Genomic DNA, 22,723 nt, shown 5'->3' with positions numbered 1-22,723 from the left:
TTAATACTGAAGACATGAGAACTGTAGACTAGAGAGCAAAGCAGTCCATTAGTAGGTAGAGTATTTCCAACTGCAAATGTTTTGGTTTGATTTGAATTTTTCCTGTAAGTTTCCCACTGCACAGTTAAGAGCAAAACAAACAAAAAAGCAGTTATGAAAAAAAATGTGGTTTAAGAGTCATGGGAGAAGGTGGTGAAACATCTCCCTCTTGGGAGATGGTCTCTACGTGGCTTCTTATCTCTTTCATCACAAGTAAATCCATGGTCTAAAGGTTGTTATGAACCATCTGGTTCAACCAGCTCTAGGCAGGGACTGCAGACAGTGCTGAGAGATGAGGGACCTCCCCTGGGGAGTCCCACAAAGTCATGATAGGGAAGGGACAGGAGAGGCAGAGAAAGCGGGCTGGGAGGGGACAGGCCAGGCTGCCCCCCTAGCCAGAACCACAGGATGAGAAGTCACAAAATGCAAAACAAAAAAGGTGGAGGCATGGATATGGACTCACTGGTCAGGGGTTAACTGAAGTCTAGTTCCTGCAGGTGACAGGCACTCCTGTGCCACCTCATTTAGGAACCAAAATAGCAGAGACATACAAGCCCTCCCAAATCCCTGTACCAAGGCTCTGACTATAAAGTGACAGTGCCTCCTCATCAGGCCCATCATCTAACACCTAAAGGTGAAGAGAACACATTAAAACCAAACCAGGCAACTTGGACACAGAACTAATAAACAGTTTGTTATCACATGTGTGAAAAAACCCACAACATTTGGAAGAAATAATGTCATAATGGTTGGCCATCTCAGACTAAGAATTTAGGTAAGAAATGTAATTCTGAAGTTGACTTTAGAACACACTGTTAGAAGATTAGGGCTGTTTAAGTCCTGTAAAATTTATAAAGTGCCCTTTTCATGTAAATAAGCATACATGGTTAATGGGTTAACAAGGTTAATAGGCAGGACAAAATTATAAAGACAATTATTTCAAGAAGATAAGATCTGAGAAGTGGAGCATATCACAAATCCACAAAGCAATTGAAAATTGAGCCAAACAATCATTCATCTCAGTAACAGAGCACGAGCGAAAGAAATCATAAACCAGCCAAATTAGGTGCCTATCTCATCAATACATCTAATGTACACAGTGTCAAAGAGTTACATGCTAACAAAGTTAATAGATTTTGATGGTGTCTCTTTCAGAGAAACAGCCCACCAATCATCCTTTTGCCTTGTTCTCAACTTGTTTTCATACATTACTCACCAAGTATGAGTAATGTTCATGAGTTCAGAGACAAATTAATGTGTTTCCTTTTTGCAAAACTTATACTTCATCTAGAATACAATAAAGGAAAGATGAAAGCACACACATTGATTCCCCAGACATCAGAATAACTGACGACGCAAACAAGGATTGCTTCATTGGGATGTGACATGAGTAAAATAAGGCAGAAACTGCTTTGGGTGATTGTCATGCCTCAGAGATACCCAAGGCATTACATCTTTGCCAAAACGTAAATAAATTTTTTTGGCTTAAAAGACCATAGCCAGTTGCAGTAAGCCATAAAAGAACTGATCGAGAACAGAAGTGTCAGAATAATGGGCTGTTGATAAGAAGAAAGCTAGAAATAATTAAAAGTTAGCAGAAGAAGGAGTTAAAACATTAGGTGGTATATAAAAGTCAACATTAAAACCATTATCAAATTAGTATCTAGAATGAAATAGAAACTTTTTTAAAGAGTGATTATTGACAAAATAATAAAAACATTAGTAACAGTCTGGATAGGATTCAGTTCAATAATACAATATTTAGTTGTGCGCTCTGAAGACTCTTTCACTTGTTACATGAGGTCTGCTGACTCATGGAAGCAACCACACCTATATGGCACTGAAGTTCTGGTGTCAATCCCAAATGTACCTCTTCCATCATTTTCTAAGCAAAGATTTGAACTATGTATGTACCCAGCTTTGACCAAACCATAAACTTTAATCAAGGTCATATCCCCTGCCAGTTATTTGGTTGTGATGATTGTGATAAACTGAGAAAATGATTCGATCTAATTAAGAGAAAACAGTGTAAGGTCAATATGACCTGGAGAGAAAAGAAAAACAAGTCATAAAAATTAATTGGGCCCCTATAAAGAGATAAAACAAGTTACCTCCCTTTTACCTTGTGTAGGATTTATAGTGAGAGAATTTTGTTTAGTTAGCTAGATAATAGCACCTTTCTTAAAATTTATAACTTTGTATAGATAACAAGCGAACATCTGCTGAAAGTCTGATTTAACAATGTGTAATGTTTATACTCATGTACCTAACAATGTGTAATGTTTATACTTATGTATAATGAATATTCATGTAGTAGCTGGAAATAAATGTAGAACAAATGTCTTCTTTGGGTGTGACAGGCGTTGGGAGTTGTTGAACCCCTTCCCTGATCACCCAGCGCTGAATTTGCTTTTATCATATAATAAATTCTGATTGGAAATTACCCGATTGGGTTTCTATTTCTCACAATGATCTTATCCAAATATGATTGCCAGGGATAATGAAATGGGGGAAGGAGGAGGGAAAATGAAATCATTTTATGGGATTATCTAAAGGTTTACCTGGTTATCTCAATTTTAAATAATTAGGACTACAGAAACTGGTAAACTTCCGGGATCTATTTCAGTCCTCCTCTTAGAAAGATCAACATTCTGAAGCCTTCAACCATTAGACCTCAGTGGATGTTCTTGTGCTTGCCATACAGGGGATGAGATCACACATCTAACGGACATTTAAAATACAAATCACTTGACTAGATACAAGTATTACTCTGCTGAACTAGAAAGAATAGAGTACAAAACTGTCAAAAGCAACACTGCTCCATGTTGACATACTCTTTAAAATTATGGATAATATTCATGCCTATGCAAAGGAACTTCTGTGCACTAGGGATTATGTGGCATACAAAAATCTAATGATGCCTTGCAAATTACAGACAAAGTTCACCACAAGAGAATTACATTTGGCAGCCCAGGAACATTCCCAACAGCATGTCCATCCTCAGCACAGGAGCAGCTATCCTTGGCAGAGGGCAGTGGGGTTTCTAGTGAGTCCTTTTAAATACTAAGAATGCCTTATTATTTGCACCATATTCCCAGGAAGTTTCAATAACCATCTTGCCTAGTCTGTTCTTGGTATTGCCTTAAAAAGAAGAAGAAGGAAAATAGAAGTCTTTGCAGCACATTACTGAAATGCTCAGACAATCGTGAACATCCTGAACATCCTAAAACTGATAATCACATTCTGCCTCTTCTCAGCTAGTTGACACAAAAGAATTTACTGTCTTTGAAGTTCATGGGCGAAGACTTGACACTAATATAGCTAAACATGACACCATGCCAGCTTTAAAGACTACACAAAATGTGTTCATCACACATTTTGCAATTTGTGTGATTAACAGAAAAAAATATGGGAGCACTGAGAATATGGGAATGGAAAGGAATGTGGAAGACATAACCCATCAATGTTTTCATATACGTAAAAAATTATTAATCAATCAGAGAGAATGTGATCATGGGACAGAATTCAGAATTAAAGATGAGTCCCAACTGCTTATGTATAATCTTCTGTATTGGGTCTGGCTGAGATAGACTTCAATTCCCCACAGCCACCCTCACAGTGCTGTGCTTTGCGCTGGTAGTTAGAAAGAGGTTGATAACACACTGGTGTTTTGGCTACTGCTGAGCAGCGCTTGCACAGCACCAGTGCTGTCTCACCAACATTCCCCCCTCTATCGTTTGCTGATAGGAAGTAGAGAATGAGCCTTTTTTCTCTGCACTTATGAGCACACTAAGTTGCACTTTTGCTTCAGTAAATTGCTTGATCTCAACCTACAAGTCATTTTCCATCTTATTTTTTCTCCACTGTCCAGCTGGGAAAGGGAGCAATAGAATGACTTGATGGGCACCTGGCATCCAGCCAAGGTCAACCCTCCAGTCTTTTATTGGAACCCACTGTGCAGCTCAATCCCATGACTCTGAGATTAAGAGTTTCATTATCTATCAGCTGAGCTATCTGGGCTCCAGCATGGGCTCCTTCATCCACAGGTCCCTGCCAGGAGCCTGCTCCAGCACAGTTTCCCACAAGTTCCCAGCCCTCTTTCAGACATCCACCTGCTCCAGCGTGGATCTCCTCCACAGGCTGCAGATGGACCTCTGCAATCCTGTGGTCCTCCATGGGCTGCAGGAGGACAGCCTTCTTCATCATGGTCTTCATCACGAGCTGCAGGGGAATCTCAGCTCCGGTGCCTGGAGCACCTCCTGTCCCTCCTTCTTCACTGACCTCGGTGTCTGCAGAGCTGTTTCTCTCAGATGTTCTCACACCACTCTTCTCTGGCCACAATTCCATCTGCGCAATAACTTTTTTCTTTCTTTCTTAAATATGTTATCACAGAGGCATTACTATCATTCCTGGCTGGCTTGGCCTGGGCCAGCAGCAAGTCCGTCCTGGAGCCGGCTGGCATTGGTTCTACCAGACATGAGGGAAGCTTCTGGCAGCTTCTCACAGAAGCCACCCCTGTAGTCCCCCCGCCCTTCCCCTGCCACCAAAACCTGATACATCTTCAACTACACAACAGTGCAAAAGTAACTTTAAAGGTATCTTTTAATTAAACATTAAAATTTCCATTTGAATGCACTGGGATACTTAAGACAGTAAGTTTAAAAAAGTCACATAGTTTACGTGTGGCAAAATTCTAATGATATTATTATCTGCAAACCTTCCTCACTCACCTTTGCAAAACAATTAATTTCAACTGGTGAAAGCATTCTAAATAAATTTGAAAAGACCAAACAACAATCCCAAACGAATATCAACAACACCATAAGGTCTCTAGAATGCAGTATAGAACACAACTATAGGCAGCATAACAAACACAGCCTTCATCACCAGCTCTTTCACCACAACATAGCAGAAAAGTTGGTCATCAGACTTGGTTTAATGAAAACAGATGGTTCCCATGGAGGGGGAGGTGGGAATAAAATTAACAGGGAAATGAAAACACAGCTGCACTTGAATTAAAAAGCCACAAAGGACAAAATCAGCAAAAAAAGCCTGATAAGTGACTTCGTGGCAGCTTTTGAGGGTGGGGTAAGAAGAAAAAGGTGGAAACTGCAGTTAGGTCAACAAAAGTTCCAAGGTTAATTTTCTTTGGTTAGAACTGGTTGAAACACTACAGAAAGCAGATGAAAGGAGAAACAATGTTTAAATCTATAATCACACATTGCAAAATTAATGATCAAAGGACAGCATAGAATATAAATGATGTAAAAATTAGTTTCGTTGGACAAAGTAATTGCTGAGTCTTAAGAGATTCTCCTATTTCTCACACTGCTAAAGCAACAGATCAGAACATTTCTAGGACTGAAAAAGTCTCACTGCTTCAAGTAAAATTCTTTTGATTAGCAGGTTTTTGTAAAGCAAAGTTGAAGGGACTTCATTGAACAGATTTCTTTTGATACATGTCCTTAGTAGTGTGTCAGTTTAGTTCATGCAAAAGTTGGTTAAGTGGTGATCTATGTTGTAGCTTGGCAATTCTTACCTTTGCAATAATGAAAAGGTTGTGTCCTTCTGATTGTACAGTTTTCTCATAAATTTTCCCCATTTTACTTCTCTTATCTCATTTCTAAGAATCTGGAAAATCTTACAAGGCTTTGTAGCACTTTTCTGCAATCAGCTAAAGCCCAAACAATTTCCTAAGCGGACTTAAATCACAGCATTCTCTCTCAGGCCAGAAAAAGGAACCAGGAATAGCTTAATTATTTACTTGCTGTACATATTATTTCCTGGCAGTCAAATCTCAAGCCTCAAGAGGCTTACATTGTATTTTCTTTGTATTTTCTTTCTTTTGGGGTAGGGCATTTTTCTTTTATTTTTCTTACTTTTCAGGGGAACATTTCTTTGCAGAAGAATCCAAGAAAGGACTTGCAGCACCCTAGGCCAAGAACATGCTTCCTTATGCCCAGCTAAGACCTTGTCCTGACAGATCTCCAGCTTCTAAACCCAGCAGGCTCTTCATAAACACAGTGCAGCAGTAAGCACCCACACATTCTCAAGCCCCCCAGGATGGCTAGATGGGAAAATTAGTGCTCCCAGGCCTTCCAGGAACACAAGCAACGACCTGAAATGTGCACCGTTGGCTCCTGCTGCTTGCGTCAACATCTGGCCACAAATTCAGCCCTAATCTACCTCAGACAGCTGTTATGTCTGGCTATCACAAACAGTTCACAAATATACTCCAGGCAGAACATGAAATTCAGTGGACTGTTTTTTGGACAAAACCCAAATTAAAGGTCCAGCAAGAAGAATAAGCGAGGAAAGGAACACTGAAGCTGTGTGAGACACTCATTAGTTTTGGCACTGCCTGAGAGCACAGAAACTAGAAGGTGGTGAGGAAAGAATGCAGTCACCGAGTCACTAAAAATTTAGAACCCGTGAAAGGAATGAGTCGTTGCGTACCAAAAGCAACAACTCGGCTTCTCGGCTGACTAGCAAATTAGCAGTGAGAGGTGTAAAGAAGCAGGGAGAAGAAATGAGGGAGAGAGAAGAAAGGCTGGTTAACCACCTCGACTGGACAGACAGGCAGCTGAGACCTGTTTTGCTACCTTAGGGCTGGGAAGTTCCTACACTGTCCCTGTCAGTTTGTTCCCTTAACAGTACCAGAAGGTGATTTTAGTTCAATTGCATTATTTTATAATCCCAGTCTCTATGGTGGAAGAAATGGTGCAACACGTCACTCTTCTTAGACAACATCAAGGTTTCAACAGCCACAGACAATACACAAGCCTTCAGTCATCTATGTTTGCATGCAAAATCACTTTAAGATTATTAGATGAAAACAAAAAGGATTAAAAACACTCACTAAAATAAACAAACAAAAAGAAAAGCACCAACTCCTCCCCCCCAAAAAACCCGTGTCCTAGATAGTGGCATTCTTCCGTACCTGATCAGGCTACTTTTGTGCCTTCTGGTACGGGGTGCCCAAGATGACCTTAGTAATACTCTCCCATCTCAGAGTCTATGATCCTACTATTTTCTCTCGAACAGCATGAGTGAAAGGTGCTGTGATGCTGTTCAATAAGCCAACAGATACTGACTGCATCCTCTTGATGCAAAGGAATGTGAACCACAAAAGATCTTTCATATCAGTTAGCTAAAGAACGCTGGGCAGGAGTGTGGTACCAACAAACATGACCACAAATACTGCAAACCAACCAGCAACGTGAAAAAGCAAAGCCAGTTGGCCTCTCATCCATTTCCTTTAAGTAGCTCACAAACTATTAAATGCATAACTACCTTTTAAAACATACCAGTTTCTTTATTCTGGCACATGGAATTCATATGTTTCTTTATTTTGGCACATGGAAGGAATGAGGTAAGGGTGACTGATGAAGTCTCTCAGCAGCTTCAAATTCTGACCAGTGTTGATAGCACTGCAGACCACAACATCTGCAACATGAGCTATATCACTGTGCAGAGAAGCTATTTGTTGCAAGGTATGTCAGTTGTTGCAGAAGGATGACTTGCCTGCCATCCTAATAACGTATGTATATGTCTTTGTGCAAGACTGTGCTCAAAAATAGTAGTCGCATTAACATGGGAAATATTAAACCCCTAAGTTGAACATTTCTTTCTTCACACATTTTTTAATGAACTGCTGAAAAATTCTCTTCATTATGTGCTCATCCCTAAGAGAAATAGAGCAGGAACTCCAAGCATAATAATCCCCCACCCTGAAGAAACATGGAAGTCTGTCATTAATTTAATAAACTTTAGAAAAGAAAAACAACTTGCTATGCCAAGAGAGATATATTATTGCAGTTGCTTTCACAAAGAATATATTCTTGTCTTTATCTACAGAGTGCAAGTAATATCATGATATTTAAAGGAATGATAAAATCATATTACCTTTACTACTAATCCCTTTGAGTCAACCAACCATATCCTTTTGGTAGCTGCATCTTTGGAAACCCCTTCTTTTTCCATAGCCATAACAATGAGGTTTGCTATCCCTAGTGCAGCCTGAAGGAAAAAGAAGAAAAGTAGTATAAAAACCAAGAAATATAAGAAATCCCCTGCTCACTTGTTTCCTTTAACCACTACTTTAGGTAAGTTTCTTAATTTCATTAAACAATAAAACTGAATAATTATTTTTTCATGAAGTAAACCTAATGAACTGTTGCTACCATTTGGTAATTAGAAACCATAATGTAGAAAAATAGCATAGATAAATCCTATATCACATAGATGAATCATGGTACAGATAAATCTTCAGATAGCACTTAGAGTGTGGAGAGTGCAATAAATGTTTAAACTAGAAAATTCTAGAACTAACATTTATTCCACATAATAATACTTACAGCCCTGGAAGTGTTCAAGGCCATGTTGGATGGGGTTCTAAGCAACCTGGTCTAGTAGAAGGTTCCCTGCCCGTTGCAGTAGAACTGGAACTAGATGATCTTTAAGGTCCCTTCCCAAACCATTCTATAATCCTATGATATTAATCTCAGAATGCATTAAGTATTTTTACTTCTTTGAAATTTTTGTAATTTAAACCAAAGGAAATCACAGTCTGCATGCCAGAAGTAAAAGCCAGTTCTAAAAGATTTTTTGCTTTTATCTTTTTTTAAAATGTCCATCAGGAAGGTAAGTCTCCTTTTACCTACTATTCATTTATTTTGTAACTCTAGATTTGGCTGTGCTCCCAGTGAAAGCAGGGAAGAGAAAAACTCACTTATCAATATTTTGCTGAAATGTGAGAAATTCTTACTGGATTTTATATTTCATCCAACAGATCAAATGTCATACAGGTACAGATTGAAAACCAGGCAACAAAGCAAGCCCAGAGACCACTCGGTATTTCTGATTACCAACTCATATACATATATAGGGTTGGTTCTGTTTCTTGTTCACTGAGAATCAAGTGAGATTACCCTTTTTTCATTAAGAAATAAGTAGTTTTATTAAAAATGAGCTCCTGCAGGAGGGATGACATCTACCATTACCTCTTTGCAGTAACAGGTGCGCTGACAATACTAATAAAAAAAATAAACATTAGACCATGGATTAATCTCTCTGTTGAACATGGAGCAAAACCAGGGGAAGGAACTCCAAAGAGATGGACAGTCTTGATGCACCAAGGCATTGACACACCAGACATGGATACAAGTAGTTCTGAAAACTACAGACTTCACATCAAATATTTAATGAAATTAAAGAAGTCTCCATGGGGTTGAAGACTTCATGCAAGAGATACAAGAGATGACAAGCCTCACTGTAGATAAGTACAACCCTCACTTGTGTGAAGTGGCTTAGAAATTAATACTGAAAAATTAGTATAAAAAATATGCATAAAATCTTCATAAATGGATGATCTCAATATGCAGAACACTGAAAAACTGTATTCAATGACAAAAAAAATTCAAAGGGGCACTGCTTCCTCCTAAATAACCCTGATTTATGTAAATGTTTTCTTTACTTTCTCTGATGTATTTCCTCATTTTTCAAAAATGTTTTGTTTGCTTATATTGAGAGCAGTTCAATAACTTACAGGTGAAGAGCTAAAACCAGAAGTTCTAAAAAAAGAACAGATCTCTAAAAAATGTCTTATGAAAAATACAAGGCTTGACAAGATGATCAGAGATTTTTCTGCAAGTTTACATTTGAATTAAAAAACAACTTTCAGCACGTGTTAGTGATTGTTCTACCCATTTAATCATCTTGTTAAGTGGACACATATAACTTGATTAAATACTAAGAAAAATCACCAGAGCACAATTTTTCATGATGTATAAAAATACATACCTCTCCAGCTCCCTGGAACAACACTGTGTGATCTGATAACTTGTTCTTGGTAATACGCAGAGCTGCAAGGAGACCTGCAACAGCAACAGATGCAGTTCCTGAAGGTAAAAAAAAAAAAAAAAAGAATAAATTTGGTTATTCTGGACACAATTATAAAACATTACATTTTAAATAATTCCACAGCATCTTTTGGCTAAAAGATACAATTAGTGAGGGTAGTAACAAATAGTTGAGCGGAACTGGGGTTTGCTCTACTTTGTTCTTATGAAAGTTAAATTAAGTAGGAATATCTTCAGAGTAATGTGAAATTAAATATGATCAATTAATTCTACTGGATGGGTATAATGGCTAGGGCATTCAAACTATAGAATACTCTGGTTAGGACCTTTCTTAGAAGGGAAGGGTGCGAAAGCCCAGACAGGTGTATTTTGAAGGACTCCAGATACTGAAAATTAAGATACTGGTTTCATTCTTAAAATAGATACACTCCAAGTACAGTAAAATACAAGACTAAAATAAACCTTCATTTTTCATGGAGAGGTTGTCAGAGTAGATGAACAAACTGAACATTTACAGAGAAGCAAAGCTAGCTGAAGGAATAGGGCCACCTTATTTAAGACTCCAGTCCACTGTGAAGGGGGTCTCAGCTCACCAGCATCTAAAACACTGGAGGTGCCTTTTAAATCTATCTCTGAGTTATGCTACCCAGGGAAAAAGGCTAACATTTAGTTTTAAGATTTAGCCTGTAGAGGCCTTTCTTCTCCAAATCAGAATCACAAAGAACGAGATACCTGTCTGCCTTTGAATGGAAAAATTTTGGTCTTCATTGTGAGAAACAGCTATTAATAAATAGTAGGGCAATAAAGAGAACCCAAGGAGGGATCAAACCCAAACTTGTTCACAGTGGCAGGATCAGTCATACCTCTGTGATTGCTGACGTATCTTTGTCTAACTTGTCCCTAAAGTCTTCTTTTGAATGCTCTTATGATCTCCTCAGAAAGCTACTCCATTTGGTTGAAAATTTCAAATGTAAATGTTTCTTTTCTGCTTCTTCTTGTTCTATTTTGGTCTCTTATCTATTACTGGAAAACCTTTTATTTTGTCTTTGCAACAAGTCATGTATTATATTTGAAGATTAATGCTGTCCCAACATGCTTTTCTTATGTGGAACAATCCCAAGTCTTTCACACTTTCTAAAACAGCACTCATTTCTCTCCTTGGGCTTTTTCTTCTATTCCTTGAACTGCAGCACCCAAATCGATACACTAGACTGCAGGTGAATTGCCAGCACTGCTGAGTCTAGCTGTCAGCTTCTGTCATGCTCAAGAAAGTTGTATTTAGTCGTCAGGATCTCATATCTGGCTCTTCTGACCCAAAGCTTGAAGGTGACTCCTTCTCCCCAACAAAGTCTACTGAAGGGGGAAGATTTTCTTTCATGAATTTTTCTTTCATGAATTTTTTCTTTCATGAATTTTTCTGACTTCAGGCAACAAGCTTGTATTTTTCACAAGTTATTATCCTCATTAAAGCCCAGGCATAAGGTGGACCAAAAAAACCCCAAACCAGTCAGACTCTATTTCTGCAAGGATCCATTAAATACTGGAAAAAATGCTGAGAAAGTGCATTAGTTTTCAACAAGTTCACAGAACCCATAAAGACATCCTGTGGATGGGGATGTGGTAGTGACATAGATAATAGCAGCAGCAAAGTTGTGCTCCATGTGTTTCTTTAGAGGAAATTCTGAAGAACCAATATCAGACAGCACTAATTTCATCAGAACTGAAAAAGCTGTACTGGACACTAACAATTAGGTATTGGAAGTCAAAAAATGGTTTTCAACAGTGTTTGAAGATTTAAAATGCCTATCTGACTCAGAGAGAGCTGAATCACAGGAAGACAAACACAGGCCCTGCGATGTCCAGTTCTGGGAAAAGAAATGAATCCTTCCTTCTCTGGGCAGCAGCTGCCACTGACTGAACTAAGGAAACCAAAGACGAGGCCACAAATGATTTTGAGAAGCCTGCAAGAACTTAAAAGGAGAATCATAGAATCAGCCAGGTTGGAAAGGACCTCAAAGATCATCAAGTCCAACCCTTGATCCACTACCACCATGGTTACTAGACCATGGCACTAAGTGCCACATCCAGTCTCATCTTAAAAACCTCCAGGGACAGAAAATCCACCACTTTCCTGGGCAGCCCATTCCAATGCCTGATTACCCTCTCTGTAAAGAATTTCTTCCTAACATCCAACCTAAACCTCCCCTGGCAGAGCTTAAGACCATGCCCTCTTGCCTTACAGATAGCTGCCTGGAAGAAGAGACCAACCTCGACATGGCTACAACCTCCTTTCATCTGCTGGCTTCTACAAATCTATTCCTGATCATCACTGCCCTAACTGGTTTTCCTAAACTTTTGATCCTAGGGTGGCTTGCACCAAGTGTGTGCAGAGCACTGGATGTTGTGTCCCTAATTTCATGGGATATTCTGAGTTGGAAGGGACCTACAAGGATCATCGAGTCCAACTCTTAAGTGAATGGCCCATACAGGGATCAAACCCATAATCCTGGTGTTATTAGCACCATGCTCTAACCAACTGAGCTAATCTCAGGGTCAGCAATTGTCTACAAGCCACCCAGTTGCTTTTGAGGGGAAAATTCACATTGCTACTGATTTTTCCTTCATAAAAAGTGTGAAATAGGTATGACAAGCCCTCCAAAAGTGTGTGGTCCCGAATCTGCACATTGGACATTTGCCCTCGACATGCAGCTCCCCTAAATTTGCTCTTCATAATTTTACTGTCTCATAAACAAGGTGAATTTTAAAGTTGAGAGAACAGTAATCTCTACATTAAACTCCAGGAGGTGCTCAAAACAGACATTCATACCGCAGGCACACAGGCCATTGATTTTTCAAGACATGTAACTAAGGCACTAAAAAACCAGAAGTAATAAGAAGCCTGGTAGCAGGTAAACCTCTTCTTAAATGACATCATCTGGGTGTTGAAGGCTGGGTTTGAATCTGTGATTCATAGGTAGGATCATCTGAGTTTCAAGAATGGCTACTTCTTCAAAAATAAAAGATAATGCATAATAGAATTTAACAACACGTCTTAAAGTTAGAAAGTCACTTTTCGAAGTAAATCCACCTGAGCAGTTAAAAAACGTGCCTTCAGAACTAAAAAGTTTGTTACGTGCTTTTGATTATGACTTTTCCCTTCAATCATCAGAAATACAGGACACCTCGTTCTCAGCTCACTTAATGTTTAGAACATACAAATTTGGCATTTTTAGTTATATAGTAATTTTTATGACTTGTTCTGTCCTTCATTTCTAAATAAAAATATCTTAAAAATGGTTCCTCTGAGGCATGCCTTTGGGAACAACAACCATCAGGCTGAGACACTTCCACCCCACAGTCTCCAAGAGCCAGCTTGTTTCTTTCCCAGATGACATTGCCTTCCTCTGGTAAGGGCCAAATTGGCAAAGACCAAAAATGGCAAAATAGAGAAGTCAGAGTGTGCTCTCAGTTTCCCTGGGTACTCTACCAAACAAGCGATCGCCATAACCAGCAAGAAAAAAATCCCATCCTCTCCTTGGATGCAAAATTCTTTTTCTATTTTATATTACACAGCTGTTCTTGTAGGGGAGGAGAGGCAGAGAGCCTACATAACATAGCTTATTCCTAAGGCCACCAGTCTGAGCTCCTGAAAAGGAAAGCTGAGCTGGAGCACTGTACAGTCCTGTTTCCAGCTCTTGAAGACAGAAGTTGTGGTCACCTCAGAACTCTGCCCTCATTAGAGGACTTCTCAGAGAGCCATGAAAGCTGCACTTCAAGCTGCTTTCTGGTGACATATCATAGATTTATAACAAATGGGAATGCTGGGATACCATCTTATCTTCATGGCTGGTGTACTGTTGCTAAGTTTGTTAGCTAGAAAAAGGTACTGCAATTAAGTATTACCAGTTAGGATACTTTTACATTACTATACCATCCTCTGTTTTAAGGAAAAGTAAAAGATATATGAAACATAAATAAAATACTACATTGATTGTCAGTAATATTTTTCATTGATTATTTGCATGGGATGTGAGCTAGCATTACCTTTATGTTCATTATGAGGCTGATTCAGAACAAAAGTTATAATAGCAATATATAAAGGCTTAAATATGACATCTCTCTCAAATCACGATTTGCACAGTACTGCTCTAAAAACGGTATTTAAAAGTAGTCCACACCAATTTTATTCAGCCTTTTGATTCTAAAAGGGATAAAGACCCAATTTATTAGATTACTGAACCCACTATCACTGCTGCTGGCAGTGGCTGTCATCACTCCTCGTCAGCAGCTTCCCTTATTCCTTCCTACTGAAAGGGGGGCACCGTCAGCCTGAATAGCAGATCTGTTTAACCGGAACTGCTCTGACTAACAGCATGACCTTAAATTTCACCCTGAATACTGACTCGAGGTTTTGAAAAGAATCAAAATGCAATTCCCGTCCATCTGCCAAAGCCTAACCACTTTGCTCAGACATGATGAAGCAGAAACAGAATTTTGCTGCTTTTATGACTGTCATCGCTATAGGAAGGAGAGAATTGACTTGGCCCTCTCCTACAGAGCACAGGTTAAATCTTTTGTGTGCAAATAAGATAGACATTGTTCATGGATATGATTTTGAAAACCCATTCTATTTTCCATAAATTTCTAGAATAGCCAAAACAAATTTTAACAAAGGATATTTTTCTAAAGTAGTGTCAACTGCTGTGTGACAGCAAACATTTCATTATAGTTTTCTAGGAAGGTGAGTCTTGTAAAAATACAATAGATGTGAAATTTCAAGGTACACCATTCTATACCAAGTCTGTGTTTTCTGTGCAAGATTCTTTAGCTTTACTTATTACTGTAAACTGTGCAACTGAGCATGAATATGTGAAGGGATATCCATGGCCTTTTGGGGTTGGCATACTATAAATGCTTTGGAGCACAGAGTATTCTTTCAGCAGATACATAATTGAAGACAAAAAATGGGGGGAAAAGCCCCAAAAGATGAGGAATAAGAACTTCACTTATGTTGGATGTAAATGGCTTATGGCTCTGAAGCATTTGTCCATTATTTAGTTTCAAAAAATAAAACTTGTAATCAAGTATTGGTAGTTCCTTTATGTAATTTTACCTACCTTGTCTTAAAAAGCTAGCAAGCAAGAAGAGGGGAGAACTTTCTACAGCACATTCTAAAATCTGAGGTATTCATTCTGGACTAAAAGATTAGGAAGTGGTAAAAGTAAAATTCATATTTCTTAATACAAAGAAGAACAGAAATCACATGTTAATACAGCCAGTCATCCAAATAGCACTTCATAGAGTGCTCGGGGGGGAAAAAAAAAATCCATTCTCATCTCCTAGATTTACTGGGAAAAAGGTGAGAGTAAAGATCCTATCAAAAAGGTATAATCTCAGTTGCTAGTGAGGCAAATGCTACTGCTGTGGGTAGTTCAAAAGGACCTTTTTGTAAGAGATGGGAACTCCTTCTCCTTGCTATGAACTGGCTTCTCAAAGCTTTGTGTGCACACTGCCCTGCTCTGCAGCTGCAACAGTCAGGCAGTGCAAAGCAGGGAAAGGCTCTAGGGAAGGGGAATATATCCTTTTTAAAACAGAAACAATTTGGCACACTTGGAAAGGGATATAGAGTCCCAGAAGCACAGGGTGGCTGTGACTGGGAGGTCATTTGGTGCAACTCCTTGCTCAAGCTGATTGCGAATGGATTTATATTTTAAACCTGTAATGAGAAAAAAATGAAACAGAGGAATACTTGTACATACACATATTTGTATATACACGTGGAAACTTATACAAAAGGTGAGGCATTTACTTTAAAGCATACTGATTTCAATGTAAATTTACCACTGAGTAATGGAGAGGTGATATCCTGAATATACTAAAAGAAAAATACACTTTACATAGCTCTACAGCGTATGTCTTAAAAGGTTTTTTAAAAATTATTTTATTTTAAAAATCCCAACGTGCTTCACTTGTAAGCAAATTTCTCTTCATATTATGAAAGAAGTTTTCTGCAGTTTGCACATCATATCAGAATTTGAGATATACAATATCAATATATGAGCTATTACATGTCATTCAACTTTGCATTTTTAAAATTCCTGGTCAGAGAATGAATTGGAAGCCCCATGCCCACCACAACCACAACAACAAACCCAAAACCTTCTTTACAATGCTATTTCAAGAACTGGAATTTCCAGGTACCAAATGTATACTTTTTGATGTTAATATTAAAAAGAATTAAATCTTAAAAAGGAGAATTGTTGTGACAGAGAAATTCTGATCTCTGAGAATGGCAGAGATGACTTAATAACTGACTTAATGTTGAATTGGTCATAATGTAACTTCCAGGTATAATTTTCCTAATTATTCAAATGGCAGTCTGGTGATTTATCATATATTTCAAATCAAACCATACATGTAAAATCAAACAATAATCTTAAGTTATATGGGCTCTACATTTTTATTTTAGGTTTCTTTCTTTTCATAAAATGTTGATGCAATTAAACAGCACAGCTGTTAAAACCTAATGACATCTAAGGTCATGATGAATACCAAAATTAATTCCAATCCAGTGCAGTCTCTCCAAGTAAATATTTTTGTTGGCAAAAAATACAGTCTCTGTGTCCATAATAGGGAAAAGCACTGTGGGCATTGTGGGACAGTGAAACACTTATTCCATTTAGATTGGCTTATACTGCAGAAGTTTGTCATTGTCAATTGAGACAATTTTAAAGTACAGGAGTGGGAAAAAAGATTAAAACAATTTAAATAATTGACCTGCATAGAGTCAGAAAGGCTAGAGAAATTTATATTACTATTTGAAATGTACCCACATCAGCAATGACTACAAGCAGCTACCACATGATAAGCAGTGAGAGACCCACATAAAACAAATGCACCACCCTAAAGATGCGCAAACATGCCTTAAGCCATTCATTGCACTTGAGTAGCAAAAACTCTTTCAAAAGACCCACCAAAATCAAACAGGTGTGGAAAGGGAGCACTATGGCATCCTGCACTGCCCCAGCTGGATTTGTGAGGGGCAGGCAGGTATGGCCTAAGCTGGTCCCACCTGTAAGCAGGACTTCAGACACTGCAGTCCTGGCCTTGTACCTAGGACTTCTTCTTTAGCAGGTCTTAAGAGACTTCTCCTGCAGCAGGGAAGGGAACTGGATAGTTTCTCTTAGGGGATTTTCAAACCATAGATCCCAACCCTGCCTCATTCTAGGGTGATCAAGCAGAGAACATCTTCCACCTTGATAAACAGCTTTGTTTGACAACACAGGCTCCAGTTCTTCTGGCACTGGTCCATTCCCATGCAGGGGTTGGAGAGATAAAAAAGCCACGTATCATATCTTCAAGAAAATTCCACCTTTTCCTTACAGCTTCTCCTTCCTAAATATATTTGAGATAAGCAAAACTAGCAACCTCATCTAATTCAGGAATTTCTAAATGTTGTGAAGTTTGACATTACATAATTAATTAATATTCCTCCCATATAGGAAATCATGATCAAAATGCCCTCAATTCTGGAAAACATTAGTTAGACAGAACCAGATAAAAGTATTTGTTTTAAATCCAAGGCTTTCACTGATTTTCTTTTCCAAAAATCAGTTTATGTGTTTCACAGAGAAGAAGAAAAAAAGCATCAAGCTGATTTGTGGTCAGAATAAAACCAGAAAAGAATCCAAGGAAAAAAGTGAATATTTTCTCCCTAAGGAAACATTATTGCTATTGGGTTTGTAAAAGAGTATTTTGAAAATATAAATATGAAGAAATTACCGTAACTACAGAGGGAAGAAATTCACCACTCATCCAAAACCAAAGATGCTTTCTAGAATGCTACAATACGAAGAATTTTATTATTTCAATATAGTTTTATAGCAGTTAGTCAGAATCCTGTTCACCCTTGTTCCCAATTCCTTGAGTACAGAGAGGGGATGTAGGAAAAGTTACAAAGCTTTCTCCGAAGGAAATGATGTGATCTCACTGTAGCAGGGATGGAGACAAATCTGTTTCCAGAAGTTCTTAAATATATCTATAGGTGACCCTTAATGGTCAGTCTCTAGTGGTTCCATAAGATCAGTGTTTTGGCAGACTTCTTCCAAATGTTCTGCAATGGTGTCACTCAGGGGCATGCTGACACCCTGTAAATACCTGTGAGCTAAGAGAAGGCAACTGCATTTGTCCAAGTGAGTACCTGCAGGATGGGTATGCAGCTTTCAATGTTTTCTTTGTCTTTTATAGTGTCTGTCAGAAGTCAGGATCATTTAATAGCTTGTTTAGATTTGACATACTTAACAGTTCTCATTGCATCGCTAAGATATATAGGAATCCTTTCACTGCATATCCTATGGCAGTGAAAATCCACATGAAAAAAGCCTTTCCTTAAAACATATTAAAGATTTCTTTTGATCTTAAAGTAGCTTTCCCTTGAAAAATATTAAGACTAGGAGAAACTTTGTTTAAAATATCAAGTAAGCACTATCTTCAGAAGATGAAGGCAAATTAGATGCAGTGCTGTGTTTCTTTGCTTTTATTGGTCTGACACTACTTGTCCACTTTAGTGCTCTAGGGGTAGAGAATACAACTTAAATAGAGAGAAAGCCACTCTTTCAAGTAGCGGGGAAAAAATAATGCCATCTAGAATCTGAAAATCTCTAAGGACTGCTAAAAAACTTAGCACCACCCATCCTCATTTAAATTGTGAGGTGAAAGATCCTTAGGGTTTATAAAATTGGAATAGAAAGAGAGATAAAAGATCACTGGATCTATATTTGGGCTGTTATTCTACTTCCATGTTATAGGGGAAGATGACATCCTATGAAAATAAAAAGTTACTGAAGGTGATTACGCAGCTGTGACACCTTCCAAGGTGCATGAGAGAGAATGTAGTGGTTTGAAAATGCAAATAAAGACACAAAAGACTTTGTCAGCTAAGTTTACCCATACTTGGTACACTTCTGCTGAAAAGGTTCCCTTCTGTTTCTCTGAACCACATTCTAGTTGAATCTCTCTCTGATTTGGGCTAAGGACCTTTGTCCTGCAAGGAAAGAGAATTCCCTGTAGGAGCTGAGGCTCTAAACAACCAGGGAAACTTCCAGATGCTGTTTGGCATGCTATATTGGACTGCTGTAACCATGGCTACACTCAGATCCTGCAGTGTAGAGAAGCATCATGCTTCTTACAAAGGGAAATGACATTTTATAATTAGTTTATTTCCCATCTGGGAGGTTGTCTTTCATAATCTGTTTCAGATGCGAAGTAAAACTCAGCCAGGCTTGTAACAGAAGCATAGTTCATGTGGCTAGCCAAATCCCTAACACCAGAAAGATAAGGGCTATTTGAATCCATTGCCATGCATTGAGTCCCTGAAATAAGACCTAGACCCCAAGCATGACTTAAAATAATGACCTCTGGCATACTCAAGCTCCTTATGGTTGGCTTAAAGTGTCACTGAAAACTGCAAGAAATGAAAACAACAAAACTCCCATTTTTGATCCTATCACTGCTGAGGACCTCTATCTACCCAAGGAAACAGGGGTAAGAGGCAAACGGGTGCCCAGGGCCCTCCTTGGGTACCTCTCTGCAGCAGTTCTTCTGACTTCAGCCTCCTTGCAAGGATGGGAGCCAGTGCACTTACTGCCCTAGAGAAAGTTATTTTCCAGTGCTCTTTTCCCAACGGGATATAAGGCAACTCAAGCAGTAGCATATGCCACTTCAGCCCTGTTTGTCTTTCTTTCTGGGAGGGAAGGGACAAGATCCCCGTCTAGATTGAGCACTGGGGAATCCCCCTCACTGACATTTTCCATCCTAGATATTCTCCCGTTGCCAGCTGTACAAATGATTCAGATGGGAAAACAGAGTCATTTCCCTCTAAAACTGAATGAGACTGTGAGGAAAATTACATGAATATTTAACTGAGTTGTTAGTTTAAAAACCGAAATACAGTCTGACGTTTATCAAGCATGGAGGAACAGTGGAGCAGTTGTCACTGCAGTGACAAAAAAACTGAGTGAAGTACAGTCCAGACTTGAGCTTTGACATTTGCTCAAAATCCTGAAGTCCATAATTTATATGGTAAAAGCCATTCACATATTAAACTATTAAAAAAACCCACAAAGACTGAACTTCTAAATAGAGCATGAGATGTAAATGAGAAGGGAAAGGTTAAGAGCAAACACAGCTCACCAGAAACCCATGCTGAGGAAACCCAAGGCAAGATACGACCTGTACATCTACCAGTATCACAGTAAAGATGATAGATTTGTTTTCCTCTGAAAATTAAATCTTATTTTTCTGGCTTGCGAGCACATTAATGAAGAGAAAAAGTCTCTTACCTTGAATGTCATCATTGAAAGTGCAATACTTGTTACGGTACTTATGCAGGAGGCGGAATGCATTAGCATTAGCAAAATCCTCAAACTGAATGAGGCAGTTCATGCCATATCTAGAAAGGCAAAAAATTATGCATTACATTAAAAAAAATCAAAATTTTATATTAAAAAGCTATTAACATTTGCAGTCAGATTTTGATTCATACATCTACTGATATGTTTATGTTATATTTTGTATCTTTATGTTCATATAGATTAACTAGAAGGTATAATTATGCTACTAGTAGTATTTACTCAGTTCTAAGTTATGAATAAAAGATCAGTGAAGAAAGTCTTCATCTCTCTGCAGATATCTCAACAGAAGTCTTCAGTGGGAAATCAGCTAGTGAACAAAAAAAGTTGCTCTCAATAAAAAGGTAACACATTCAGAACATGGATTTTATTTTATTGTCATTATGCAGGTCAGAACCATGTAATCACTCACAACATTTTGCTTGACCATTCTTATTATAAAAGAAGTATTGATCAAAGCCATGGTTAATCTAGACAAACAATAAACATGTGAGAACAATTTAAGGAAGTAAAGTGATAGCTGCAAATTTGAATCGAGTTACACTTGGCTAATATACATTAAAATTTTGAGTATATGCAAAAACAAGGCTGTCTATATTTCTTACATCTGTTTCTTAAATAATATGCTAATAATCAATGTTATCATCCATTTTAATGTTTTCTTATCCTTGTAGCTAATGGAAAAATGCAAATTGGCACTTCCTACTTTGAAATCTCCATATACTACATTTTGAAAATACAGCATGAAGTTGTATCAGCTGAGCAATTTCTATCATTTAGGTGATATGACTATGTAAGTCAGTTCAACAGCATGGGACAAGTAACTTTTGATGAACCTCATGGTAACAGTCTCATTGCCAATTCACTAGTGTACAATTTCTAGTATAGGTAGTTGCCTATGATGACTTCGACAGGCACAAGGCTTCTCAAATACCTCTAAAAAATATAAAAGAGAGGAACAAAGGAGTATATATATAGAAACATCCAAGGTCAGGTTGGACAGGGCTCTGAGCAACCTGATCTAGTTGAAGATGTCCCTGCTCACAGCAAGGGATTGGACCAGATGGCCTTTAAGGGTCCATTCCAACACAAACCACTCTATAATTCTATTATTCTGTATCTTATTTTTTTTTAATAAAAAAACTGAAGACTCTTGGCACTAGACTTGTATGCCAATACCTAAAAAGTAAACAATTGCCATGCTGTGCCAATAAGGTTACTCCTAAAATGAAAGTTAATAAGAAGTTAAAATAAATTAACATTACTACTATACATCACAGAGTCATAGAATCACAGAATGGTTCAGGCTGGAAGGGACCTTAAAGATTACCAACTCCCCTGCCAGGGACATGTTTCGTCTAGACCAGCTTGTTCAGATCTTCATCCAACCTGGCCTTGAACACTTTCAGAGATAGGGCATCCACAAATTCTCTGAGCAACCTATTCCAGTGCTTCGCCACCCTCACAGTAAAGAATTTTTTCCTAATTATCTAATCTAAAGCTACTCTCAGTTTGAAGCCATTCCCCCGTGTCCTATCACTACATGCTTTTGTAAATATCCTCCCGTCCTTAGATATGCTTTTTAATAGTATTGTCTCTGGATTCCTTGCCTACCATTCATATGTGGCATTTTTAAGTACTTTCTTAAAACAAAAGCAAAAAATCCCACAAAGCCACCAAAACCAATGAAGACATTTTCTACACAAAAACTATGTAAAGACTGAATTCAAGCTCACAGACATTGACAACAGGAAAAAAACCAAATATAACTTGAATACTGCCAGTATCATATGGGGGAAAAAAAGAGTAAAACATGAAAAGGTTAAAATACAGTGTTAACACTAAAACTGCTTGCACAAGTTTGGATCTGGAAATATCACATAAACGTTATACCACTTTGGAATAATATTACAAGAAAATATATTTTTTAAAAAGGTATTTCAAACTTAAATAAATCAAATGGCAATTTGCAAAGACTAAGGAATCATTTGATTAAAACTTAAAAAAATATTACATTAAGGTGTGGCTATGAAATTACTACCACTAGTGTCTAACAGGACAAGACTGCAAAAGCACACATCCTGATTGATTTAAAGGACGTTTTCCTTATTTGCTAACAGTGCAAATCCATGAGAGATAGTCAAGCAGTTCATGCTTCATACAAAAAAGCAATACATACATGTCCTGGGAAGCTCAGTATAAATAATAATATACTGAGCAGTTCAGTATAAATACGTTAAGTTTTTCTTTAAACCATATATGTGTTTGGCAACCACAATAAGCAAAGCCATCAGAACTAAAAAAAAAGGACAAAAATTCCTGTGACTAAATTAATTTCCATGGAAATCACATATTTACAGCCATATTACAATTAGCCAAATCTACGGGGATTTCACTGGCAGGAATGGTAATCCC

At 38.0% G+C, this 22,723-nt stretch overlaps 1 protein-coding gene across 1 annotated transcript in view; it reads right to left on the bottom strand.

Annotated features, from left to right (window-relative positions):
* The window catches only part of ME1 (malic enzyme 1), a 165,463-nt gene that overhangs the window by 20,930 nt on the left and 121,810 nt on the right, over nt 1-22,723 (bottom strand). Inside the window, exons 7-9 of the mRNA XM_064651109.1 lie at nt 20,240-20,349; nt 9,841-9,938; nt 7,945-8,058 (exon numbers count right to left, since the gene is read on the bottom strand). Of these exons, the coding sequence (XP_064507179.1) occupies nt 7,945-8,058; nt 9,841-9,938; nt 20,240-20,349 (322 nt within the window). The remainder of the gene's footprint in view (nt 1-7,944; nt 8,059-9,840; nt 9,939-20,239; nt 20,350-22,723) is intronic.

The sequence above is a fragment of the Pseudopipra pipra genome, chromosome 3 (genome assembly GCF_036250125.1).
Source record: "Pseudopipra pipra isolate bDixPip1 chromosome 3, bDixPip1.hap1, whole genome shotgun sequence".
NCBI classification, from domain to species: Eukaryota; Metazoa; Chordata; class Aves; order Passeriformes; family Pipridae; genus Pseudopipra; species Pseudopipra pipra.
This window is presented reverse-complemented; position numbering and strand designations above follow the sequence as displayed.